Source organism: Atheta coriaria, unplaced genomic scaffold, assembly GCF_025399875.1.
Source record: "Atheta coriaria isolate IRGN ID8LTWV9N9 unplaced genomic scaffold, Caltech_Dcor_3.1 hic_scaffold_9_pilon, whole genome shotgun sequence".
NCBI classification, from domain to species: Eukaryota; Metazoa; Arthropoda; class Insecta; order Coleoptera; family Staphylinidae; genus Dalotia; species Dalotia coriaria.
In genome coordinates this window covers 9,196,929-9,223,329 of record NW_027045451.1, presented here as the reverse complement: position 1 = coordinate 9,223,329, position 26,401 = coordinate 9,196,929, and the positions used below count along the sequence as shown (strand labels likewise).

Genomic DNA, 26,401 nt, shown 5'->3' with positions numbered 1-26,401 from the left:
GTACTACGCCGCACACACACAACTTTCAATAATGTTTAATACAGGGAGATACAGAATTAAATTCCGCATCATGGAAAATGATTTCCAACTTATTGTGACACCGCGTTCGCGTGTTATTTGGAAAAAACTACAATACCTAACGCAACGAATACTTCGGGGCACACACACAACTTTCAATATAACTCGCGTTACGAAATTCTCTCGCAATAAAATTTAATACAGGGAGATACAGAATTAAATTCCGCATCTGGCAAAATTATTCCGAAGTTATTGTGACACCGCGTTCGCGTGTAATAATAAAAAACTACAGTTCCAAGCGCAACGAGTACTACGCCGCACACACACAACTTTCAACATAACTCGCGTTACGGAATTTTCTCGCAATAATGTTTAATACAGGGAGATACAGAATTAAATTCCGCATCAGGGAAAATTATTTCGAAGTTATTATGGCACCCCGTTCGCGTGTTATTCGGAAAAAACTACAATACCTAACGCAACGAGTACTACGCCGCACACACACAACTTTCAATATAACTCGCGTTACGGAACTTTCTCGCAATATATTTCTATACAGGGAGATTCAGATATAAATTTTGCACGAGAGGAAATTATTCCGAACTTATTGTGAAACCGCGTTCGCGTAAAATAATAAAAAAACAACAATTCCTAGCGCAACGAGTACTACGGTGCACACACACAACTAAATTGTCTATCAGATAAAAATATAAAATGATTATATTTCTAAGAGTAAAAGGTCAAAAATCGTCACTAAAAGTACTAAAACGTGACATTTTTCAATTTTTGCCCATTTTATTCAATCGCGAATATCTCGTAAACTAAAAGAGATAAATAAGATCTGATCGCAGCGTCTTAATCTACGGGCTATTCTCTATAAGATAGGCTAGTTAAAACGGAAATCTAAGAGATGAAATTTTAATTCTTAAGAAAAAAATTGCCAAGGGGGGGTGCTTGATACTTTTTTTCGACGATTTTCAATAATTAATATCTCTTAAACTAAAAGAGATACCTACCAACAAATTGTTGATTATGAAAGATTGGAAAATTCCCTATCAGATAAAAATATAAAATAATTATATTTCCTAGAGTAAAAAGTCGAAAAATGCGACTAAAAGTGCTAAAAAGTGACATTTTGCAATTTTTGTCCATTTTATTCAATCGCGAATATCTCGTAAACTAAAAGAGATAAATAAGATCTGATCGCAGCGTCTTAATCTACGGACTATTTTCTATCAGATAGGATAGTTAAAAGGGAAATATGAGAGATGAAATTTTAAGTCTTAAGAAAAAAATTGCCAAGGGGGGGTGCTTGATACTTTTTTTCGACGATTTTCAAAAATTAATATCTCTTAAACTAAAAGAGATAGCTACCAACAAATTGTTGATTATGAAAGATTGGAAAATTCTCTATCAGATAAAAATATAAAATAATTATATTTCCTAGAGTAAAAGGTCGAAAAACGCGACTAAAAGTGCTAAAAAGTGACATTTTGCAATTTTTGCCCATTTTATTCAATCGCGAATATCTCGTAAACTAAAAGAGATAAATAAGATCTGATCGCAGCGTCTTAATCTACGGACCAATCTCTATCAGATAGGATAGTTAAAAGGGAAATCTGAGAGATGAAATTTTAAGTCTTAAGAAAAATTGCCAAGGGGGTGCTTGATACTTTTTTTCGACGATTTTCAAAAATTCATATCTCTTAAACTAAACGAGATAGCTGCCAACGAATTGTTGATTATGAAAGATTGGAAAATTCTCTATCAGATATAAATATAAAATAATTTTATTTCCTACAGTAAAAAAAGTGACATTTTGCAAATTTTTGCCCATTTTATTCAATCGCGAATATCTCGTAAACTAAAAGAGATAAATAAGATCTGATCGCAGCGTCTTAATCTACGGGCTATTCTCTATCAGATAGGATAGTTAAAACGGAAATCTGAGAGATAAAATTTTAAGTCTTAAGAAAAAATTGCCAAGGGGGGGTGCTTGATACTTTTTTTCGACGATTTTCAAAAATTCATATCTCTTAAACTAAAAAAGATAGCTACCAACGAATTGTTGATTATGAAAGATTGGAAAATTCCCTATCAGATAAAAATATAAAATAATTATATTTCTCAAAGTAAAAGGTCGAAAAACGCGACTAAAAGTACTAAAAAGTAACATTTATCAATTTTTGCCCATTTTATTCAATCGCGAATATCTCGTAAACTAAAAGAGATAATTAAGATCCGATCGCAGCATCTTAATCTACGGATTTTCTATAAAATACGGTAAATAAATTGGAAATCTAAAAGATAAACTTTTAATTTTAAAAATGGGCGACTGATAGTCAGCTATACAGCTATATACATTCTATTCTATTGCAACACGCAGGCGAAATAAAACATTTAACCGAATAATATAACTTAATTATAATCTTACCAATGCAGCGCTCATGGGATTGCAAGGGTACGGCAAGTACTGTAATTAAAAGAAAACATAAGTTAAAACAAAAACATTTCATACAATATGATAATATTATATTCACACATGGGAGAAAACAAACTTTCTGTGCTGAGTATCGCAATGGTCAGATAAAAGGAACTTACTCAAGCACGAATAGGTTTCCGATTAATCTAGCGACCGACCACGTCCCACAATAACGGAAATATTTATGCACATTAAACGCACAATTACTTATTAAGAAAACACTGCAGATGCATATTACGATTAAGTCGATTGATGACCGAATATAATGTAAACTTTGAAAATAGAAGTCTGATCAAACGAAACGCGTTGCGCGATATACGTCTGCACACGCCAGAGACCGGCACGAAACTAGCTGCAATCCATCAATAGAGTCGAAACTGCGCACGCAAGGATGGCGACAATTCACAATAAGACTCTGTGCCTGCTGCATCAACCCGGCAGGTAAAAGCAATAGATGCGCAAAGCCAGTGCGTCGATGCCACGCGACCTTGCGCACGAATTGCAATAGACACGGTACCTGTGATAAGAACTAAACTAAAATGTGCTGCATGCGACAGCGCGACGAGAATCTTACGCGTAACATCTCGCACGGCGAATGCGATAAGAAAGTGGTTTATACACAAACGCTGATACACAGAACACAGCGTAAGTCGAGGCAAGGCACGCGACAACAAGTGATAAGAATGCGTGTAACCTTCAGCGCGCTATTTGCGACAATTATTTAAAAAGAACGACAACACCGTGACAAAATTCATATCAATACTTCATCGATTAAAACGCGATTATACAATTAATTCCTCCAGAAACGAAGTATGACATAATAAAAACAATAGGAAATGAGGATTTAAAGAATCTGCATTGTCCCTATATTTTTCAAAATAAAAGATTAAAGTCTTTACCAGTGTATCAATGGTGGTTGTCCATCGGCACTACACTTGTATTGATGTCCAAACAATGTCGCATGTTGATCAAACACAATACGGCAATAAACTTGCAGGAACCGTTCGCGAACCGACCGACCACGTTAGAAGCACGCAACCAACTGAAGCAGAACATGGCGATGGCTGAGACGCATGCGCATAAAAAACTAAAATAATTCGACTTAACCCACAGCCAATTGGACCGCGACGAATGACTGCGCAGCAAAACACAATTCATTGCTAAAGAAACAGAAAAATGAAATAATCTGCATTATATTTTCGAAACAATTATTACATAATAAATTGAAAACAAAGTTATCAACTAGAACCTGAATTTGCAAAGTATCATACAATCATCATTGTATTAGAAATTTATAAGTACAGTAGACAAGAATTCATTATGTTTACATACTCATAGATTTGTGCTCTAAATATATCTCTTCATATTTAATGAATTTCTTACAATTAGCATATGCTTAGAATAATTACTGAACAACTCGTTAAGGTTAATGGCAGATGGCAAATGTGTGTTACAGTCGAATGAGGCGGTGAATTCAGTGTATGTCTTGTTTCAAAAAAACAAAAGTCAATCCAAATCGAATTATTAAACGATAAATGAAATCAATCACAATAAGTTTCGTAATAAAAAGGTAATAAAGTTAATATTCTTTTCTAGCGTTCGCACAGTTCACGTTCGTAATGAATGAAAAGCACTCCCTCCCGCAATGCAATTGTCGGAAAGGCATCGTATGTACAAAATTAGTTATACAAAATAGATAAATTCTTATCGATCTACTAGAAGTAACGCTAATCTATCACTTGGGGTTGGGGGATTCATGGTTCGTCCAGTACACAAACAGATGATATTGATGTGTGTCGACAGGAATTGTTGATTCAAATAGTATTTATGAAAATATACATGGCTCCCTCATTTGATAACGACATAAAATCTCACTGTACTCTAAATGAATTTCAAAAATTAGTCAATCTTTTATAAACTGGCACTCGTAATGTCGTACCTCCAAAAACCCACATCGTATAAAACGCACAACACTCACATCATCCGAGAACTCGCACCCCGCCGCAATCTTATCCTCTAACTACATAATTTAGCTCCTAGAATATAATGTATAGGCACCTCGATTCGAACCGCATGCGTTTCGACTATCAAATCTCCACGTCGAATGGGAAATCAACTTGTTTGCTCTGCTTGTACTTTCGTGTTTTGTATGACCACACCGGTTTGATTTCTGCGTGTAAACAAAATGATTATTAAACACGGAGGTGATGTGTAAGCTAGGCAACCAACGCTACGTGGCGCGCTGGCGTTTGTGGTTACGTTTCGCGCCGTACTACCGGCTGTACGCCTCTAGCATTTCGAGGAACAATTTGTTCATCGGCACCGAATCCTGCTGGTGCACATCGGCCCAGAAGCGCCGTACCACTGCGTCGGCCTGTCGCAATGCAGGCAAGCATAGGAGCAATTGCTGCACTTGTGAAAAACCACCAGATGGCCTACAAATCAACATAAATTAGATGAAAAATAAATTAGATTTTGGGTTTATACCTTAAAATATATATGGTATCTGAAAGCGCGGTGAGAATCCCATCCCGAAACTTCTTCAACGAAGGAAAGTGCTCCGATCGCACGTCGGAATTCGAGAGGATGAGTGCTTTAAGCAGGAAATATTCTTCCTTTAAAATTGATATCGAGTCGAGACGTTCGACAACATGGCAACACTACAAAACAAAAATTAAGACAAAAATTCAAATATTTCCTATAATAAATAAATAAACTTACAGTTTGATACAATTCCAATCCACCAAACTCCCGCGACTGCTTCTCATCCAGCGTGAAATCCGCAGCGAACTGTAGCCGCCCTAAACTCGCCGTCGACAAACTCCGATACGCCAGCGTGAGCGTCAAAATCTCCGCCCACGTGCTCTGCAGCAGTCGCATCTGGTCGTTGAGTGAGAGATCAGTAAATCCGGGAATCTGCTTCGCCCAGCCGATGATGCCCACCAGCTCGCGGTCGTACAAGTCACTGAGAATACTCAACGACCGATGCTTCGTTTGACTATCCAGCGCCGAATTCATCTCCAAGATGTCCGGCTCGCACGTTACCAACGCGTCCAGTATTTTAATATCTTCTAAAACCAGCGCGGGTCGCGGCGTGGACAAAACATGCACCTGATAAGGGCTCTCTGGATTACGGCGGTACTTCTGTCGACCGCCACGTACACGATCCAGCCGCACGCCTTCCTTCATCATGCCGGAATTGAGGCACTTGCGGAAGCGGCACGCCTGGCACGCTTTCCTCCGGCGCTTGTTGATTTCACAGTCGCCTGATGCGGGACATGTGTACTCGATGTTACCCTGTATCGTGCGCTTGAAGAACGCTTTGCATGCCTCGCAGGAGGCGACGCCGTAGTGGAAACCCGAGGCGACATCACCGCATACCAGGCATAATCTACGGGGGAGATCTAGGTCTTTGGCGTCTTCTTTCGCCATCATTCCGCCTTCAATGTGGGGTTGTGTGGTGGAGGAGCAGTACTGTCGTTCGGGTGATTCGGGAGAGCGGAGTTCTGCTTCGGGTTCACTGAAAGAAGTACACTGGAAGAGAAAATATGATAAAATTGGTTTTAGAAGTTTTTTTAGAAATAATTTGATTTACTTTTTTGCTAGTTTCTTGAATAATATGCGTGGTAGTCGTTGGGGAGTACATGTCGCTGTTGGACTGTGAGCACTCAACATAACTATCGAATGCCTCCTTCTTGATCTGCACCACATCGTTGTTGCCGACTATGCCGCCACCCGACATCATGGACACCTATAAACAAAAAGAAAAAATATATAACTAACGTGTAATTATTTTATCGATTATATCGAGGTATTAGCGCATGTTCCAAAAATAATTCGCCCAAAATGTTTAGACTACGCAATTTCCATCGGAATAATAATATTCCCGACGTAATCACCGGCGACCTTGACTTTATGAGAGTGGAACCAACTGGGAAGCGAGCGCGCGGCCGACGTCTAGACCGCTTTGGCGAACATTAGGGGTTCCGTTCGCTCGCTTTACCCTGATCATCACAAGTATTTCGGACGTCGCCTTTGACCCTCGGCGTTCGAAATCGATTTTCGCAAGGCTTGCGAATGGGTTAGGCGGGCCGAAACTAAATAAACTGATAAAAATTAGGAAATCTAGCTTTAAATTAGAGGTACTTGACGTATTTCCGTTGGCAAACAAACAAACAAACAAATTTGAGATAGGTATAGGAGGATATTGCTACAATTATAAACCAATAAAACTAATTTTTAAACTATTATGTCACCGTGCTGATGAAATTGTTGTAATTATATTTTGATGAAATAAATGAAAGTTAAAAACTTTTGTTTCAAATCCCTACTAATATTATAAATGCGAATGTCCCGATGTTTGTTACACTTTCACGCAAAAACTACTTAACCGATCATCATGAAAATTTGTACACATATTCTTAGTGGTCCCCGAATGGTTATAGGCTACTTTTTATTTAATAAAAAAATTATTTTTTAATTAAAATAAAGAAATAGTTTAGCCAATAATACCTCTGCATCTGGCTATTTGACTACTTTAACGCCATCTAGCATTCCAGCAATGAAGCTCAAACCAAAGTACTATAGTACCATCACACTGTATTATCACACTGTATTACCGACAGCTACGTCAACATCAAATCCAATTGACTTCACTATGGAGACTGTACACTGTACTTCCATAGACTATACTTTCAGCCATTATAAACTTCCCGCCATTCTACTTCATTGTTACTTCTTCTGTGACTACAGACGCGTACGGAATCAACTTCATTATTTTAGATATTCGCGAACGAAGCCAAGGGTTAAAGCTAGTCATTTTATAAAATTTCATGGAGTTTTAAGTCACCGCCTTTTTAATTCAAAATCTAGTTTAAAAAAAAGATGCAAATTCATGTGTGACTCAGCGGACTCTAATTTTGTGAATTTTTGACATTGTAGCTCATAATTGCTTGAAATAAAAATATTTTACGTCGTTACACAAAAGAAATTAATTTATAGCCTTTAAAAATTTCTATTACTAATAACTTGTGAAGTCACAACAGAAAATAATGCTTTCTGTAATTGCGCAAATCACTTCTCGACTTGCAGGGGTCCCAATCTCCTATGACCTAGAAGATATTCTCTAATTGTCTCACATAATCACACAAAGTTATTAAATACAAGCAATTTGCCTGCATTTTCAACACCAATATAGCGCTTTTGTTATTATTATTCAACTTGTTGTTTTGTTTCATTGAGTATGAATCATAATTGACGAATTTGCACAATGCAATTCGTGTCTGAATTCATTATGCGATTATGTGATCGTCATCATCACCGGCGGCACGCTGATGCACTTGGCTGAAATCCTAAAACAAAAATCCAGTTGGCCTTGACGTCCGCGCGTTTCAAGTCCACGGAAGGCCAAAGCGTGCCATCAATCGGATCTGGCACATTTGCATAAAAGACCAATAATTAAAAGTCTACGAATGCACCTGAATCGCCGCGGTAGTCTTTAAAACTTTAATAAAAATTCAATAATATTGCAAGCGTAGTGATTTGCGTACGTTGTATTTATCGTTAATTAATTAACGTCGCAACTGGAGCTTACAAGCTGGAGGTCAAGGACGCCGAATAAAAAAATTGTATTCATTGATCAATTCGCGCATAAAATCAAACAAAAAATTAAAAAAATTGTGCACAAAAGAAAGAATAAAACAAACGGGTTTTTGTTTTGCGGTGTTTTGTTGATTATTTACTTCTAATTCTATTTTTTAAGTTTACACTTAGTAAATTCGTCATAATAATTATGTAAATGCGTTATTTTTTCCTTTTTTCTGCGGATCTGTTTGAATATGGTGAGTGTGTGTGTAGATTTATTTATACACCGCATAAAGTATAACCGCAGACATGTGATGCGAATGTTTTGCGTCTTTACGCGTGCGCTGAATGCTCGGCTGTGTGTGTATGTGCAAATAAAACCGCCTGGCAACTTGATTATAATTCAAGATCAAGGCCGGCGACATGCGAAAAAAAGCGACGCACAAACGCCAGAGTGTGGTGTTGGCGGTGGAGAGGGGGCCGGCCATACTGCCGCGCCAAGGCCATCTCGCCGCCAAACGCGATTTTCCCATTTTCCGATAGCGCAGGCGTACATACACACCCAGCAATTACAATTGAAATATATGAATATAAACATGTATTTTTTTCATATATATTTATAAGGGCACACAAAAAAAGAAAAAAGGGTGTGATTTGTGATGTTGTGGGTGTAATGTTAATCCGATTTTAATGCGTCGTTCGATGCAGTTAGTGTTTTTGCGCGTTTGGACGTTGAGGTAGTGTTTGGTATTTAGCATCAACACAGCCTGCCTCAACGGATGTGCGAATGAGGTACTTTTTGGGGATTTTAAACAAACGCAAATAAAATAGAAATTTAAATTTAAAAAAATTCGATATTTACTCTAAATACCTAAAAACTTATAGAATACACGCGTGTAATAATAGTTTCATTCATAAAATATATTTTTTCCAAATTACTATTGATGATAATCATCTATAATGATGAAATAATTACGTATCTCTATAAATATCTCCCAAAATTTATTTGGGAGGTAATACACATTACGTTAATCAATTTTGGCACTTTCAAGATTCCCCTCTCGAGAAAAAAACGACGACACGCAAATATTAGGCAATATTAAGCACTAATACAACATACTTCTATAATGGTATGTATTTTCGTGTCTGTTACGGTATACAGACAGCGATAACGTCAGAAACAGATAACAAACCCGCCAAATTATAAATGATTGTATTTACAAACGTGAAGCACATATTTCGGACAACTCTATCTGTCGCACATACATAAGTATACATAAGTATACTTAACTCGCGAGTATATTTTATTTTACTTAACGTCAAACTCCGCATAACGCCGAAATGAATACAACTTTGTCGCTTTGTATTAATTTCCTCGATGAAAAATATTTTCATTTCAAGCAATTATGAGCTAGAATACGATGCTAAAAGACATGGCATCGATGATAACATTATTTTTTTTATTTTTTTTATCCTCGATGAAACATCACTCGGTATAACATCACAGTAGTGCGTTAAGTGGCACTTTAACCACGTTTATCCACGTGAAACATACGCTATTTATTCTACTTTTACCCTGTACAAATGCAAAAACTCAACCTCGTGACTAAAACCCGTGACTAAAGTACTTTAGACACGGTTTTACCCCTCCGTGTTTAAAGTACAACTTTTTTATGTCTAAAACCCATGGAAAAATGTTATAAAAAGATTAAAATTATTCGTAAAACACAAAAATCTTAAATTTTAATCAGTAAACTGTTTGATTGCTCGATGACAGCACAAAAAAGATGTGTTGATGCATTAATATCCACCATAACATCATATGCATGTATTTCGATCCGTATATGTACATACATAATGCTGATAATGTTGAGGTAGATTTCGATGTGAACGTTTGAACTTGAAATTCGCATTACACCAAACTCGAACGCCCGCGAACGCGATCAACGCGGCGCAGATTGAGGTAGGTTTCGACTTCGAGAGCGCCACACTACGCCGCAACACAAAACGCAACATATTTCAAATATTCAAACATTAATAATATTATATTACAAAAACGAATGAAATCTAGAACCTTTATTTATTGTGGTATTTTGTGTTTCAAGCGTAGATTTAAACTAAGTGCTCGTTTCAACCGGCTCGCAAATAACTCTTTTATGTATCTATTTTGTTTCTATTTAAAGCGACCTCGAAATTTATGCCGCCATTATTGCGCATACGCCGCAACTCTTACTTGCTGCGTGCATTAACATTCCATTCTTACACAATTATATTATCAAAATATCTACCTAACATTTGGCTGAGTTTACCGACACTCTGTATTCTCGATTTATTCATTTCGCGATCGAAATAAACCGCGCCGCGCGTGGGCGCCGACGAGATGCGATTTCAATGCCAAGGTTTCCCATCCTGTCTTTTCCTACTTCAAAAAACACAAGAAAAAAACCAAAATATTTTGTTTTATAGCATAATTTTCTGATATTTTCCTTGGGCGGTGCCTGTACCTAGTAATCATCAGACAGATGACTTCCTGCCTGACTTGCGCAAAAACTAAAACCCGAAATAATTTTTTACGTTTATTTGAGAAAATAAACAAAACAACGCCATCCGGGCGCACACAGAGACACCAAAGTGTGTAAACAAAGCGCGTCGCACACAGCGGTGCGCTGTGTAAACCGCTCCGGTTTCAAACGTTAGAATCTCCAAGGTCGCGCGAGAAAGAATACGAATAAAAATTGTATTACGCGTCCTTGACATTGGCCACACTCACAAAACAACGAAAATTAACACTGGATTTTGCACACTCACCACTTCTTGCATCCACGTCTCCATCTTATCAAAACTAATCCCTGAATTGGATTTATTTATGGCACTGCGCGTTGTATAATCACTAATCCAATAGAAGTAGTAATAATCTCACACGAATCCAGCGAATATGTTTAATGTTTAATTAATTACGGTGTGTGGATGTAGTTTTTCACCTCGCGCCACGTGCACCACAGGTGAGACAACATTGTCGAGCGGAAGATGGTTCCCGGACGGTGGAGAGATAGACCGTGTTGAGTTTCGCCGCGATGCGCACTGTGTGTTGGTGTGGTGCTGTGGTCTGTTAGCGATTTGTTTCGCCGTCGCCGTCGTCGTCGGGCGATCCGCGCGCGCGTTACCTACGGTATGACTCGGCGCGGCGTGCGCGCACCGCACTGGCGTGCTGCGAGCCGAATACGACACGCAAATCAGCGCATCGCGAATCGAATAAAACCGACGACAACAAGATTTGACATTGGAGATGCGCACAACACGCAATGTACAATATACAGAAATGTTGCATTTAATGCGTAGGTCGTGAATTTGTAAAAATTAATATTTGATTATTGTTTTGTTTCCATGGGAATAAAACAAAAGTTTCCCATTGTGCAAACGCTTATTTTAAACCCTATTAATCTCGAAATAAAATCTTGGCAGAAATAAAACATTCCACACTTACTTTCATTACGAATTGCCACACGAGTGTTCCCAGCTGAATAATACAAAAGCATCGCAGTTTGTGTGCTTATAAAAGCATATCACGAATGGGGTCAACCATGACCTTACGCGCTATGAAACTGATACAATATGCGACGTCATTATATCATATTCATTATGGCGTCGTTTCCATGCTAATGTCATGCAAATATTCCTGCTGAAGAAAAAAACGAGTTTACACGAAGAGGAAAATCAACGTCAGCGCCCTCTATATGAAAATACATTGAAAATTGCAACTATATCAAAATAATATCAAATAATATAGAAAAAAAGCCGAAAAAGACCGAAAAAAACCGAAAGTTGACACAAGCTGCAAGCAGAGTGACGTCATCCTAACCTAAGCTAAGAAACGAACCAATCCAGAAACAATTATTAAATTGGTTACAGATTTCTATTTTTATTTTGCCTATTTTAATTAATTACACAACCAAGTGGCAATGAAACACATGTGTGGCGGTTTCAGGATCTCGCCGAAATGACGCGATCAATTCCAAACCGCCGCCGCAAATTCAACCTTGGCATTGAACTAATATATATAACAACAGCAATAATCTGCGGCAGTTTGCAACTTTTAAATTCAACGATTAAATAACACAATGAGGTGTTTTGCACTCCCGAAATAAATATCATCAAATGGCACGAGTGTGAAGGTTGCTTTACGTAAGTATGTGCAATGGCCGCAAATAATGCGCTTATTGCATTCTATCCGAGCGCGGCTTTGTTTTCTTATCGAGCGATAGACTTGTTAATTTGCCAACTAGGTGTCCCATTTATTTTCGACAACAATGCGCGCGCCTTCCGTTTTTGTTGACGTTGTGTCGTCTGAATTACAATCGAATCGAAAACCGCAACTCATAACGTTGTATAACATTCATTTGTTTCATAATCAACACACAGAGAAAACAAATGCTTGTTTATATTGCGTTTGTGAGGTTATGCAGCACACATCACATTCGCGTTGGCCTCAAACACACTCAACTCGTACATCTATACCACGACTAATTCTTATCAAAATCATAAGCAAATTGAAATTCGAATGTATATCAAACACGTGTGATTGGGAAAAAATTGCAACGATGTCTGGTGATGACCATGGACAACACACGAATCGAGTGCGTGGCCAGGGGGGATATGCGTGCAAATTGCGCACACGCCGATTACCTTATGTCCTGTGTGGCGGCGTGCGGCTATCCGTATCTTCCGGGTTGAGCACGGCGACGGACCGCGAGACGATGCAGATGCACACACGCAGATTGAAAAAATGCACGCGGTTGATGAGAAACGCACGTATGCCGAGTTATGCGCACCGACTGTTCGCGAGCGCACGCATTGTGCGAGCGGCCATTTTTACTCTTTCACAACAACTCGGCTGTCGCCAGCACATGAGCCGTCATCTAGTTTATTCCAACAAGTGCATACGAGCGACATCTGGCGGTGAATTTGTAAACTTAAAACAAAAAATGTAGATTTATGAAGTAATTTTTGTTTTTCACATTATAAACAATAAAATATGACAAATAAAGTAGAAATTACTTTAAATTAATATACTAGTAGTATTAGCTATGATTTTAAAACAATTTACTTAAAATTTGAATGAATTTTACTAAAATGCAACCATGTTTGATTCAATTTTAGTTTAAAAATTATATCATAGACCTGAGATGTACCCACAGAAAGGATATCCCCAATTAAATAAATTTAAACGCGCATATTTATTTAATTATCCCCAATTTATGCGTTGGCCACTTGCTGATGCACTGATTAATAACAACCAGTTAGTTCACAGGCAACCACACATACGCCAACATTAAATTCAAGATGGATTTCAAAGGATTGGAAGATTTTACAAACAGTTGGTGGCCCATATCGATATCATTCTTCATCAGCATCATCGTAGCAATGAGGTAAAACCACCACCACACGAAAACAAAACATTCTAACCATTTTCTCACCTATTTCTGTGTAGAATGTACGCTGGTGGAACAAAATGTCCAAATGAAACACGCCTCGACGGTAAACTAGCAATAATCACCGGCGCATCATCCGGAATCGGTTTAAACACAGCCAAAGAACTAGCCAGACGTGGTGCACATGTAATAATCGCCTGTAGAGACGAGAAAAAAGGCTGTGAAGCCATCAAAAACATAAAATTCGATGTAATAACCGCTAAAGTTGACGTGAAACACCTAGATGTCGCTAGTTTAGCATCAATCAAAAAATTCAGTAAAAATATTTTAACAGAATATGAAAAGTAGACATTCTCATCAACAACGCAGGCATAATTTTCCACCAGCATCAAATCACTGAAGAAAACCTGGAGAGAACATTCGTTACAAACTATTTGGGACCATTTCTACTCTCACATTTACTCCTGCCAGGATTAAACAAGTCACAAAATGGCAGAATCATCAATTTGTGCGCAACCGCACACAAACTAGCAACATTATCCTTGGATAATCTCAATTTCTCTGAAGAATTCATCTATAGAACTGCTTTCGGACAAACCAAACTAGCTCTGATGTTATTCACGACGTATTTCAGCAAGTTGCTGAAGAATGCCGGGAAGAATATAACCGTAAACGCGGTGAATCCCGGTTTGGTACGTGGGACAAACCATTTAAAAATGTCGCCGCTAGGGGATTCATGGATGGTGCGCGTGTCGACGTTGCCATGGACATGGCTGTTCCTAAAATCACCGAAACAAGGCTCCCAGAGCGTTGTATACGTTGCAACTGATCGAAAATTTATAAAAATCACCGGGGAATATATTAGTGATTGTGAACCGGATAAACCTAACGAATTGACTAAAGATAATGAATTTTTGGAGGAATTATACATTGAATCGTGTAAATTAGCAGGTATATCACCGCTGAATAAGTGAATATCATCTGCGTTTTGTAATTGTAATAAATAAAGACGTTTTAATTCAGTTTTGCGTTATAAATTTTGATTCGTAGCAACATCTCACTTGCTAAATGTCTAAATAACGCTGATTTGAATATTCACTGGATTGTAGTAGTGATGTGAAAAGTTGTCATGCATCTTGACATTTGACAGCAGACGGCTTCTGATTGGCTTAGAATCAGTTGTCATTTGATGTCGGCCATCTTGTAAGATCATATATATCTGTTGATGCTTTATATTATCCAGTGAGTATGCAAACCAGCGCTAAATAATCAGTTTTACTTAATGAGTATATTATTTCATATTAAATATATAATATATAAACATTCATTCAATTTATATAAAATTTACGACGAATAATAAAAAAATTCATTCTGCACTAGCTTAAACATATGTAATATCCGTCCAATAAAATCCGAACCAATAAATAAAAAGTGCATATCCAATAAATAATAAATATAATGGTTGATCAACCAATCAAAATGTTCAAAATCATAACTCTGTTCCTAAAACAATTCGGATTCGGATCGTGTGAATACTTTGCCGTGAGAGAGGGGTTGTTACTTACTGCTAGCGAATTAAAAACGTATGTAGGAAGGATACATACCAAATAGTTTTCTGTTTTTCTGTGTTTAGAATCAAGGCTGCACCGGCACATCTTCATACATCACCGCGTTGCTTTCGATATGCGCTGATATCTGCGCATCGCCGGCCTCATGTTGCTGTGAGTTTTCTTGATGATCCTGCCACGCCCGCGTGGTTCATGCGGCGGTGGTGGGACTATAGGAATAGCTGCTTTCGGACGTTTTGAATCGCCGCACGCTGTTGAGCTGCTTGTTGCTCTTGTGTAGAGTAATACGTTATACCACCGGGAGGTTGAAATATTTCAGTTGGTTGACTCTAAATTAACCAAATAAGTTTTATGTTTTACATGTGTTAATATGGTTGCCTACTTTACCAGTGTGTATATTTTAAATATGTGTAATTGTGGTTGCCTATACTTACAACAGGATTAAACTGCTGTTGATAACCTGGAAATGCTCCCTGTGGAGGTGCATAAGGCGGCTGCCCTTGCACATAATTAAGCATCGGTGGTCCACTGGGTTGTGGAATAAACGGCGGCGGTGCCGGTTGTAGAAACGGTGGCGGTGGCTGCGGGAAAGGATTCGCAAACTGCGGCGGTAACGGCGTTGTAGTCACCGGCACCTGCGCAGGAATCGTAGGCAAAGGTGGCGGGGGAATCGCCGGCATTTGCGACTGCATCGGTTGTATAATTGGTTGCGGAGCCTGCGGTGGTGGCGCACTCGGTTGACTACCCGACTGCTGCTGATAGTCATTATAATACCCATGTCCTTGTTGATTATAATTCGAATTCGAAGATTCGGGCAACGAGCGTTGCCTTATCGAACTGTATCGTTTCGAGGAACCTTTCTGTTCGGTTTGCAACCTTGGTGGAACAGGTCCCTGCTGTTCCTGTTGCTGTGGTTGTTGTCTTTGCTGCTGTTGCGGATTTTGATGGTGACGATTCGCATGCGGCGGTAGTTGTTTTGACTTATGCGCTGGTTCATTCAATGACATACGATTCATATCTTTTTCTAAATCGACATGTCTTCGATTCGTGTAGTTTCGGGATTGTAAACTGTCATCGTTGACATTCTGATTCTGTGGCGCATGCGCATGAGATTTTGTAAATTGTCTCGGTTTAGTGAAACCTTGATAATCTGAATCGCGGATCTCCCGATTGGGTTTTACAATCCGGCCGGTGCCAACGCGTTGATTTTTGTTACTATTATACCTATCCGAACGCTCCCGATCACGTTCGGTGTTCGAATGATTCGCCCTCGGCGTAAACTCGCGTGGTTGTTTTGTTTGATGTGAATATTGCTCATTTTTACTGCAGAAAATATTAGAAGTAAAGAAAAAATAGTAATTTTAAAATGGTATACATACGATTCGATGCTATTCTCTGTCGATTGTCGACCACTACTGTTCGCCTCCTCTGAATTCGTTCGATTATGCCTTTCTAACTCTACAGTTTCAGTTTCTTCTTGTTCTTGTTCGTCGTGTTTGGGTCGATTCTTCTTGACGATTGGTTTTTTCGTCAATGGTGGCGCTTTAGTATAGGCGTCTTCATCCTCCCAATTGCGAGTGTATTTATTAGGACCACGACTGTCAAAAGAAAAACTTCAGTTAGGAACAATGCAAATTTAACGCGCAGCGCCATCTGTGTAATATTTTGTAAGCTGGTAATAAACTCAATTACTAGTAAAAAAGTAAAAATGTCGGTAAATATTTCCTGAAGTCTAAATATGAATTCACTTGTGTTATGTTTAAATGATTTTGTAATAACTGCTTGTACACCTCAACAAATTAGCTAAAAAATCATGCTTAAATTATAAAAGTTTGCATTGCAATTTGTATGTATGTTGGGTTGCATAACTCCAAGAATGTCAAATGTCAAACTGCTCATAACCCAAAGAAATGAATAAAACTTTAAAAAAACTAAATAAATTACCCATAACGCCTCCTCCTCCTGGCACGTGGAGGCCCATCCTCATTCCTTATATCATACCCATAGATAGCCACGAGTTCCTGTTTACTTTTCGGTGCTTGATCGTTGTCGTTAAACTTATCATGACTCCACTTTTCTTTCTTATCCGTCCAGATTTTCTTCTTACCCTCTTTATCCTTATCTTTTTCTGGATCTTCTGCAGTTTCCTCACTTTAAAATCATTTCAATTAATATAAATTTACTTAAATTTATATTTACAACTTACTTATCCTCAGCTGTCCTGTCGTCATGTTCATAAAACGTTCCGCGTTTCGGAATATACTGTGGATTCTTTTTGTCTTCATCATCATCAACTTTCTTTGATTGTACACTCTCCTGGCCATCACCTTCCTCTCGCTCCAGAGTCACACTACCAGAACCTTCACTGCCTTCAGCTGACTCATGATCCTGATCCTGTGGTTGCCCATTGTCACCCTCAGCATCACTAAAGCTGTCGGCACTGTCATACTCCGACGGATTCGTCGACGTTTTCTTGGTGCTTTCTGACTCGACAGTTTCTATCGCCTCCTAAAAAAATCACAAATAATTTTATGATTTTATTTTTATCATAAACTATGCACATTTATGTGTAATTTAAGCGATGCAACCATCGCGCCGGTTGAAGATTAACTAGACTAAGTAAAACTACAAACTGTGACCCGCTTTTTCGGCCCCTTTGAAACTGGGTGAAGAATTGGAAAGCAAGTTTGTTAATAATTAGATTTAGAAATCGTTACCTCTCGACTGCCGGCCGGGTCCTCCGCGTCGGTCGCCTGCGCCTTTGGTGGGACCTCAGCGCTTGGTTTATCATCGCTATCGGCCATTATTTACGTCTGATAGTTGTTAATTGGCTTTGAAACGAAGTGTTGGCCCACGGTGAACGTTTCTTCGGGTGGAGGGAACAAGTCGATCGCAAAGTCAACGCACGTTCCATTCAATGCACGACACAACTTGCCGCACTCGCCATGCGTTGGAAAAAGACACACGATGTGGTTACGTGTGCGAGCTAAGGCGTGGAGCCGTACGACACCCGTGGATGTTGGATAATTTTGAGGTTAGAAGCGGCACCGCCACTCGGAGCGCCATTATTGTGATGCGCAACATTCAAAAATTCAAACTAAAACTACAAACATTTATAACTTATTCCGTAAATAAACTAAAAACAGATATAATTTGAGTTGTTTTGCATTATTTCAGTCTTTTACTATAGTATTATTACCGTTTTACACTTCAAACAAGTTAATTTCCTTAGAAAACTTGTAATCTAAAAGAAAAAAATCACAAATCAATTAATTTCAGTATACAAACATGTAGATATTGTCCGTTTACACACATGTTAATATAATATATCGATTTAACTTGCAGGCATTTTGGATCATCGTCAAGCACACGCGCTGAATACAAACAAACATGAACGATGGGTTTGTTTGGAAAGTTGGCACTGATATTAGGCATTCGCAAGAAAGAAGTAAATGTTCTGGTGATAGGTCTCAACAACAGCGGCAAATCAACCGTAGTGAATCATTTCAAAGCCGAAGATGATAAAACTGAAGAAATCGTGCCGACAGTTGGCTTTAACGTCGAAAAGTTTCAGAGTAAGTCATTGTATCAACACTGAAACATTTCAAGTACAATTATCTTCATTTCCAGATCAAAACTTATCCTTTACGGCGTTTGACATGTCCGGGCATGGTCGCTACAGAGACCTTTGGGAGCACTACTATAAAGATTGTCATGGAATCATCTTTGTGATCGACAGCAGTGACCGTTTGCGGCTGGTAGTCGTCAAGGATGAATTAGACACACTTTTACAACATCCAGACGTGTGTAATCGTAAGCTGCCTATTTTATTCTATGCGAATAAGATGGATTGTAAAGATGCGTTGAGTAGTGTGAAGATCGCCGCTGGTTTAGGCCTGGATAAGATCATGGACAAACCGTGGCATATTTCTGCAAGCAACGCCATCACCGGTGAAGGTCTACAAGAAGGCGTCGAATGGTTAACACAACAAATACGTGAAATCATCATGCGAACCAACTAATAAGCAATAATAAATTGATTTTGAATCGTGTAGAACATATGTTAGGTTATACAATTTGAATATGAGCAAAAATAACAGTCATGGAAGAGAACAAAAGTGTTTTACATCATTTCAAGTGCCAAAAATAGACCACATCTTGAAAAATACATAGTAAATTGTTTGTTTTGCATTTTGAGGTTATAAAAGTTATAAATAACATAACCTAAGCGACAAATTGACATTTTATGCACTTTATGCGTGAATAAACCAAAATTTCGAAGATATCTTAGAAAATGTATTTGTAATGACTAATAATAATAAGAGATAATCATTAATATTACTTTGTAATGATAATAAACAATGAACGTCCTCGATTATGAATAGTTGACATAGAATCCAAGGCCGGGTATCTCCGGCGTGAATCTATTATTCGCATAATTCGCGGTGGCAACCGGCGGCACAGGCCGACTGAACGAACATATATAAGTCTTCGGTGTTAAGCTGTCTAAAGTGACATTTAGTGGTGGCGCCACTGGCATCGGAGCAATAGGAATCTGCGCGGTTACCTCGCGCAACTTCTCCGCTTCCTGCTGTTTTAGTTGTTTTTGTTTCATTCGAGCTAGTTTCCTTCGTTGATTTCTCGCTGCCTTCACCTCAGCACTCTCGAGTGTTCTTTTCTTTGGTAATTTCGTCTGGGGAGCTGATTTTGGTGGATTTGGCTTCTTCTTCTTGTTTGTATTAGTTGTATTATTAGGATTATCTGATGGAGGTTGTGAAATTGTGGAGAAATTTAACGATGTTGGACTTTTCAGTGGTGATATTTGATTTGCTGCAGGCGTAGTGCTTGTCAATGTAACTATTGGAGGGGTTACAGTGACAGGGATATTATAAGGTACAGGTGTAGGTTGTATAGATGTCGCTGTTGTCGCTGGTGATTTCGGCGATTGTTTTGTTTTGGTATTCATGTAGTTTTTCTTACTATTTTCTTATTGTTGATATCCTGCGGTGTTAGAACCTTGATAACTGGTCGTACTGCGGGTTTAACAACGTTTACTGTTGTATCCATGGTTAATTTCACATTATTTGATGTTGTATTGCTTGCAGAGCTGGAAGATGGCGTGATTTTTGACATTTCTGAAGTTTTTGGTGTTTCTGCTGCATCATCGTCTATGACAACAACAACTGGGTGTACTTTTGGAAGCTGATTCATGTTATTGTTGGTACTAACTGAAGTGCGTTTGGAATCGGTGGGTTTTTGTAAAACAGACTTTAGAATGACACCATTTCCAGTCGCTATTATTCGTATGTTAGTCGGTGTTGTATCGCCACAATTTGCTTTTTTATTATATCTCCCACCTCTGCCTGTAATTGTAGATGGCGTTGATGTTGCACAGCCAAACATTTCATTTTTCCCAGTGAAATTCGATAAATTTACACCAGAAAAAGTTGACAGAATAGACTTGTTATTGACTCCACAAACATCATTATTAGGCTTTATAGCAGTTTTCTGCTTTTCCTTTTCCTTTGAAGAATCAACATTTGTAGCATTCTGCGACATAAAATTATAAATCGTCCGTTTCTGTGTCATATGCTGATACGATTGCAATGAGACAGGCATAGCACGACTGAAATCATAAAACTTCTCCTCGGGAACCGGCGGCAAATAATCCGCAATCCTCACCTTGAACTTCTTAGGTTGATAACACAACTCAATCGGGATGATTTCATCCGCTGCCAGGAACATTCGCCAAGCCTTTAATGAACAGCGCTTGCCCAGAATTCTCAATAGCGATGAAATCCTTCGGAGTTACTTGCACCTGCGCAGTTGTGTGCGTGTCAGATTGTTTGCAGCCTTGCGACAGTCTTTGAATATGAAAAGCTTCATCCATTTGCAATTGATTGACATTACTGCCATCTGTCACTCGTAGCGCAGGCGCAGCTTCAGCCTCATAATCCTGCGCATCACCGAAGATAACAGAGGTCGCTGTTTCCTCAAAATCAACACCATAACTAACATCATGTTTTATTACTGCAGTTTCAGCCTCCACTGTGTCTACATCAGTTGAATTTTCTTCTATTACAGGCGTTGTTTCAGCTTCTTCATCTTCTTCAATTGATTCTAACCTAACCTCACCACTTTCCGCGTCATCCTCCTTCAAAAGATGTATACTCTCCACATCAGACAACTCATCATTATTATCATTCCGAAAATATTGCAACGCAACATCAAACGCTGAATAATTATCATTTACAACCGGCAATTCCGCAACTTCAGCATCTTTTTCTTTGTTTATTTCTTTGAAAAACGTCGAAGGCAATAAATGTTTAACTTTTGCATCGCGTTCCATAGGTACAAGTCGTACACTAACCTTGCGTGTCCTCTTCGGGCATTTTGTACGCACATGCGCCTGTAGATTTTCCTTTGACAGACACCTAACCCCACAAAACACGCATCGTAAGTGTATCAACTTATGCCGATTGAAATTGCTCTTTTTTTGAAACACCTTGTGACACTGGTCACAAATATAAATCGTTTCCTCATCCGCTACCTTAATCAGACTATAATCACCCGGATTGCATTCCTCCTCAGCACCCGCAGCAGTCATATCCACATCTTCATTCTCATCGTCAATGGTATCAAGGAATTCAGTCGGAGATAAACGCAGTTGAGAATATTCGGTGTCAATGGGCGTGGTGAATCCTAAACGATTATTCCATGACTTCTCAGGTGTTTTCTCAATCGATTCAGGATTACGGATGACATCTACATGTGAAATTGTTAATGTAGGTAAAGATATACTTATCGCAGGAGTTTTCTGTGGGGTTTCTGGCCCGGTGCGTTGTAAACCCAGCGAAGAAGTGACCAATTCTTTCAGTTCCTTTGATGTTGTGGGCATTACATCGGGTATTTCAAGTCTTTGTATAGGAAGGTCTCGTGGAGAAGTCGGTATCTTGACTTTCTTCTTGTATCCTCTTCGGAAACGTCGTTTTAGTTTAACAATCTGACGTTTTACGGCGTCGTGAGTTAATTCCACGCGTACTTCAGGAAATGTTGTTTTGTAAACCGAAGCAGGTAGGCGAATATTCGGATATTGGTTAATTATCCTTTTTAGAGAAGGATGCAGTTGTTTTTCTGTTGTAATACTTTCGGAACTTGAAGTGTCATCATCGAATGCTTCGTCTTCTTTACAGAGAACTATATTATCGTCAGCCGCAAGGGATGCAGCCCGTTTTACACTCTTCCTTACAACAAACTCTGTTTCAGTGTTGTCATTATTACAGAGACCTATATTACCATCAGTCGGCGGAAAATCAACATGTTTGACAGTTTTTGTTGCTACATTCTCTGTGTTTGTGTTATGTATAAGGAGAATATTACCATCAACTGCAGGAGAAGCAGTCATTTCTTCATTCACTGTTTCAGTTTCAGTGTGAGAGTCTTCTACGCGTTGATTATTATCACAGTTTTGGTTCGCGTCAGGAGATACGATTTGTTCAGGTTTTGTTTGTGTTGCGCTCGCGCATGCGCTGGATGTTGTTGCAGTTTCCTTCGACGTGATGTCCAATGAAATTGAAACAAATTCAACCTCATCACTTTCATCCTCTGTATTTTCATCAAATACATTTGAATTGGTCTTGTTATCTGTTGAGGAAACTTCTCCAGTCAATATTTTCACTGCTTCTTCATCTTCTTTGATTCTATTCTCTAGTTCTTCACGTTTCTTTGTCAGTTCTGCATTGCGTTGAATCGCACTTCTGCGATAGTCGTAGTTTTCAATCGCACGTTTTAAACACGAACGGCAGATTGAGGAAAGTTTGTCATTTGGTTTAATCTAAAAATTTACTCAATTTATTGATTTGATTGATTGATTGATTGATTGATTGATGGGTGTATAAATATCAAACTCACCTTAATTCCAGTCATTATTTTAACAATATTCCGATATTCAGCAGCGAATTGTGTTTTTTTATCGCCGACGTCCACCAATTCCTCCGTGTTGCTGCACAGCCGACATGCGAACAAATCGGCGTCCATTGTCGTAGGTTCTTTGAGTCATAAACACAAAACTTTGCTGATTTTCAGCGAAGTGGTGCGTAACTGCTGTGAAATTGGAGGTTATGACGTGTATGTTGCCGCGCAACAGTAGAATGGGGCGTTATCACATCATTGCGAATATATCCGATCTCTTCGAGTCGCTTGGACAAACTATACACACAAATAAACAACGCTGCATACCAAATATCACGATAACAACGAACCACACCACAACTTCATCGCATGAACGTACCTTACAAAAGTGCCTATGCAGCAGAAGTTGCATAGAAGTAGGGGGCGGCTATAAATAGACAGCACGTCTTAGTAGAGTCACTTGCAAAGCAAAGGGTAAACCACGTTTTAGCAAACAAACACGAAGGAATTTAGTACACACGAGTTTGCGCAATGTGAGGGCGGTATTGATATTCCCTTAACCGAACTAAACCGACGTGAACCGAACCGTATACCGCGAGAACTACGACCGAACGACAGCACGACTCAGGCATGACTGAGCGCTGACCTCGACGCGCTGCCTTTTATACCTACGGGTAACCCATGGATAGTGGAGGGGGAAACAAAGCGAAATAATGACCGCGCGTGGTTCCAACTGCAGGAAACTCATCTGTAGGACATTTTAATGTTTATATGTAGTAAAAACCTTTTATTAAACCACTTTCCAATACTTTTTATGAATTATCCGCAGATATATAAGGGTTGGATCGATATATTTTTAATAAAAATTGTAATTTGAAATCACTGGAAATCTGCATGGATGACAGTCATTTTACATAAATAATATCAAGTAAAAAATTAAAATAAACACAAAACATTGAAAACATTAAAAACAGTAAAATGAATGAGATTTTATCTCCTGGGTAACTACTTCCCCTCCATCTCTTTCAACAACTCAGATCTATCAAGCAAAGCATCCAACTCTGCATCAGACAGTGTCAATCCATTCGGATGCAACGCTTTGTCACCAGCACTCTTCAGAAACGCCAGCAATTCATGAATAGTCTCCACATTCTGACGCGCACGCGCTTCATCCAACATGACAGCCTTCTCCAATCGCAGCTTCAAATCAGACGTCTGTAAAATATACTCATCAATAGAATTACTACTGATCAACGTATAAACCATCACTGGTTTAGTCTGACCGATACGATGGCAACGCGCCTGCGCCTGATTATCGGCATGCGGATTCCAGTCGCTGTCATAAAATATCACAGTATCCGCAGCTGTTAAGTTAATACCCTGCCCGCCAGCTCTTGTAGACACCAAAAATACTCCAACAGATGGATCATTATTAAAAGCTTCGATCTGTTCCCAACGAGCTTCCAGCGAATCGCTGCCTGTGAGCCGCGCATGCGGAATGTCACGCATTTGTAAATAATCCTGTATTAAATCTATCATAATAACCAATGTGCTGTAAATGAGTACTTTATGTCCACGTTCGAGTAATCTGGTTAACAGCGCGTCCAACACGCGCATTTTACCACTTTCAGTGACAACTTTTTCATCAATGGAGATGTAAGGTGTGCCGGGTTGTAAAGGTGCGTTTATAAGGTACGGATGGTTGACGATTCGACGATAGAGCATTATGGGGTTGCAGAAGTTAGCATGTATCATTGAGGTAGGCAACTTCTTTTGCATAACTGGTTGATCATCATCTGCATCAATGTATTCTACTTTGCGTGCTGCTCGTAACTTACGACTTGATTTGTCAAGCACTTCTTTTACTTCATTTTCATATTTTAGTTTAGCGAGATTTTTCTCTAAGGCAGCTGTGTACATCTCTATCTGTGTGGGAGTCATCGTACAATACACACGTACACTTTTCAGTGGTAAATTTTCTTTCAGCACGTCTTTTTTTAATCTGCGCAGCATGAATGGTTCGATGAGGCGTTGAATTGTTTGAACTACAGTTGTGCTTTCTTTCAAGTTCGACGAGATGATTGTTTCAGTGGCCAGATCTTCAGCTTGGATCAATTCGTTGAATACGCCAACTTTGGTGAAAATCGCTGGCATTATGAAGTTGAACAATGACCAGAGTTCTTTCATGTCGTTCTGGAGTGGTGTACCTGTGAGGAGTATTTTGTTTCGGCACTGAATCTTGCGTACAAATCTGAAAAATATGAAATTAATGTATTTTCGGATTTTTGACATCAAAGTATACATACTGCGACATCTGTGATTCGTAGTTTTTAATACGGTGGCCTTCATCAATGATCAAATAGACAAACTTTAAATCTAATAAATATGGCATGTTTCCAGCCATATAATTATGAGGAACTATGACGATAGGATATACTTCAGTTTCACTTGTAGGTTGTAATGATGCTTTGACTAAATTCTTCCAAAGTACTTCTCTCTCTTCAAGGGTGCCATGGAATTTAACCACAGGAAATTTCGGTGCGAATCTTTTGAATTCTGCCATCCAATTTGGTACTGTTGAGAGTGGAACACTTATAATATGCATGCCTTTCACTTTCTGTGACTGGAGTCGGCTGAGAAACGCGATTATTTGAATGGTTTTACCCAAACCCATTTCATCAGCTAGGATTCCATTAATTCCACTGAAGAACAGTGTCTGAAACAATAATTTTTGTTATTTTTATGTAAAATGTTAATAAAAATGAGGTGGTTTAGTTTACCTCTAGCCATTTCACACCAATCAATTGATACTCTCTTAAACTACCCGTAAAATATGAATTATTACTATCAGGTACTGGTTGGTTTGTGTTCTGCACTATTCGCTTCTCCTTTTGTTTCTCCCATGCCTTGGCATATTTGTCACTGACATTGAGAATCTTGGATAAGGAAACCAGGGCTTTGCGTTGTTGATTTTGCGCTCGGCTTGACTTATGATCTTTCTCTTGAACGGTCGATTCATAGTTGTTGCGTAATCTGCCGGTTCTTCTTCGGCAACATCATTTTCTTTTGATGAGTTTGAATCATTCGAATATTTTCGACGCGGCATTCTGATTCTGCGTAGAAATGGTTAATTTTGTAAATACGAATTAACAAGACTAAGCTTTTATCAACTAGATACTAAATATTACCTGTTCAATGGATGGCAAGCACTGAACGAAAGACAAAACTATACGCAACTATAGCACGAGGTTACCGGTTACTTGTTTTCGCGCGTAAATTTGTGGAGCTGATTGTGTCACAGCGCCTCTCGTGTCGTATATTATAATATAGTTGCACATAATTAGTAATGTCGCTTGAGGCAATATAATTACAATAGGCGCATGCGACAATACCTATGACAATTCTGTGAA

The 26,401-nt window shown here is 38.8% G+C and overlaps 6 protein-coding genes across 8 annotated transcripts; 2 read left to right on the top strand and 4 right to left on the bottom strand.

Moving 5' to 3' along the window:
• Positions 1–3,677: 3,677 nt before the first annotated feature.
• Positions 3,678–12,992, bottom strand: ERR (estrogen-related receptor). 3 transcript variants are annotated; one of them, XR_010550014.1, is made up of 6 exons: positions 10,892–11,292; positions 6,096–6,251; positions 5,222–6,034; positions 4,988–5,160; positions 4,440–4,935; positions 3,678–4,381 (listed from the first exon to the last, which is right to left on the bottom strand). XR_010550014.1 is itself a non-coding variant. In XM_065312637.1 (5 exons), the coding sequence occupies exons 2-5, from the start codon at positions 6,243–6,245 to the stop codon at positions 4,773–4,775; spliced, it is 1,299 nt and encodes a 432-aa protein (XP_065168709.1). In that variant the 5' UTR covers positions 6,246–6,251; positions 12,767–12,992; the 3' UTR covers positions 3,678–4,772. The 3 variants fall into 3 exon arrangements, 2 of the variants coding, with proteins under 2 accessions (XP_065168709.1, XP_065168708.1); XM_065312637.1 differs by lacking the exon at positions 10,892–11,292 and adding an exon at positions 12,767–12,992 and having other exon boundaries at positions 3,678–4,935; XM_065312636.1 differs by having other exon boundaries at positions 3,678–4,935.
• A 392-nt stretch (positions 12,993–13,384) lies between these two features.
• Positions 13,385–14,535, top strand: LOC135799511 (retinol dehydrogenase 13-like). Its single transcript, XM_065312638.1, is given in 3 exon segments — positions 13,385–13,509; positions 13,572–13,849; positions 13,852–14,535. Coding segments are annotated over 3 exon segments (999 nt in total). The 5' UTR covers positions 13,385–13,423; the 3' UTR covers positions 14,487–14,535.
• On the bottom strand, positions 14,495–18,083 carry btz (CASC3 exon junction complex subunit). The gene is given in 7 exon segments (XM_065312633.1): positions 14,495–15,317; positions 15,320–15,409; positions 15,515–16,403; positions 16,460–16,678; positions 17,025–17,231; positions 17,287–17,588; positions 17,798–18,083. Coding segments are annotated over 7 exon segments (1,935 nt in total). The 5' UTR covers positions 17,885–18,083; the 3' UTR covers positions 14,495–15,176.
• A 162-nt stretch (positions 18,084–18,245) lies between these two features.
• Positions 18,246–19,416, top strand: Arl6 (ADP ribosylation factor-like 6). The gene is made up of 2 exons (XM_065312639.1): positions 18,246–18,655; positions 18,711–19,416. Exons 1-2 carry the CDS (start codon positions 18,478–18,480, stop codon positions 19,100–19,102), a joined length of 570 nt encoding a protein of 189 aa, XP_065168711.1. The 5' UTR covers positions 18,246–18,477; the 3' UTR covers positions 19,103–19,416.
• Positions 19,364–23,638, bottom strand: LOC135799507 (uncharacterized). Its single transcript, XM_065312632.1, has 3 exons — positions 23,371–23,638; positions 22,992–23,288; positions 19,364–22,914 (listed from the first exon to the last, which is right to left on the bottom strand). The coding sequence occupies exons 2-3, from the start codon at positions 23,115–23,117 to the stop codon at positions 20,806–20,808; spliced, it is 2,235 nt and encodes a 744-aa protein (XP_065168704.1). The 5' UTR covers positions 23,118–23,288; positions 23,371–23,638; the 3' UTR covers positions 19,364–20,805.
• A 334-nt stretch (positions 23,639–23,972) lies between these two features.
• On the bottom strand, positions 23,973–26,380 carry LOC135799509 (lymphoid-specific helicase-like). The gene is made up of 4 exons (XM_065312634.1): positions 26,180–26,380; positions 25,772–26,104; positions 25,298–25,707; positions 23,973–25,242 (listed from the first exon to the last, which is right to left on the bottom strand). The coding sequence occupies exons 3-4, from the start codon at positions 25,663–25,665 to the stop codon at positions 23,997–23,999; spliced, it is 1,614 nt and encodes a 537-aa protein (XP_065168706.1). The 5' UTR covers positions 25,666–25,707; positions 25,772–26,104; positions 26,180–26,380; the 3' UTR covers positions 23,973–23,996.
• Between the last annotated feature and the right edge of the window lie 21 nt (positions 26,381–26,401).

What these genes read in the sequence shown, in the direction of transcription:
- ERR (XM_065312636.1), bottom strand. Translation starts at nt 10,915, where the DNA reads ATGGAGACGTGGATGCAAGAAGTG. An exon ending in GATTGGAATTGTATCAAACT is followed by an intron (nt 5,161 to 5,221) that starts GTAAGTTTATTT and finishes TTTGTTTTGTAG; the next exon opens with TGTTGCCATGTTGTCGAACG. An exon ending in GATACCATATATATTTTAAG is followed by an intron (nt 4,936 to 4,987) that starts GTATAAACCCAA and finishes GTTGATTTGTAG; the next exon opens with GCCATCTGGTGGTTTTTCAC.
- LOC135799507 (XM_065312632.1), bottom strand. Translation starts at nt 23,117, where the DNA reads ATGGACGCCGATTTGTTCGCATGTCGGCTGTGCAGCAACACGGAGGAA. An exon ending in AAATAATGACTGGAATTAAG is followed by an intron (nt 22,915 to 22,991) that starts GTGAGTTTGATA and finishes GTAAATTTTTAG; the next exon opens with ATTAAACCAAATGACAAACT.
- Arl6 (XM_065312639.1), top strand. Translation starts at nt 18,478, where the DNA reads ATGGGTTTGTTTGGAAAGTTGGCACTGATATTAGGCATTCGCAAGAAA. An exon ending in TAACGTCGAAAAGTTTCAGA is followed by an intron (nt 18,656 to 18,710) that starts GTAAGTCATTGT and finishes CTTCATTTCCAG; the next exon opens with ATCAAAACTTATCCTTTACG.
- LOC135799509 (XM_065312634.1), bottom strand. Translation starts at nt 25,665, where the DNA reads ATGGGTTTGGGTAAAACCATTCAAATAATCGCGTTTCTCAGCCGACTC. An exon ending in TACGAATCACAGATGTCGCA is followed by an intron (nt 25,243 to 25,297) that starts GTATGTATACTT and finishes CATATTTTTCAG; the next exon opens with ATTTGTACGCAAGATTCAGT.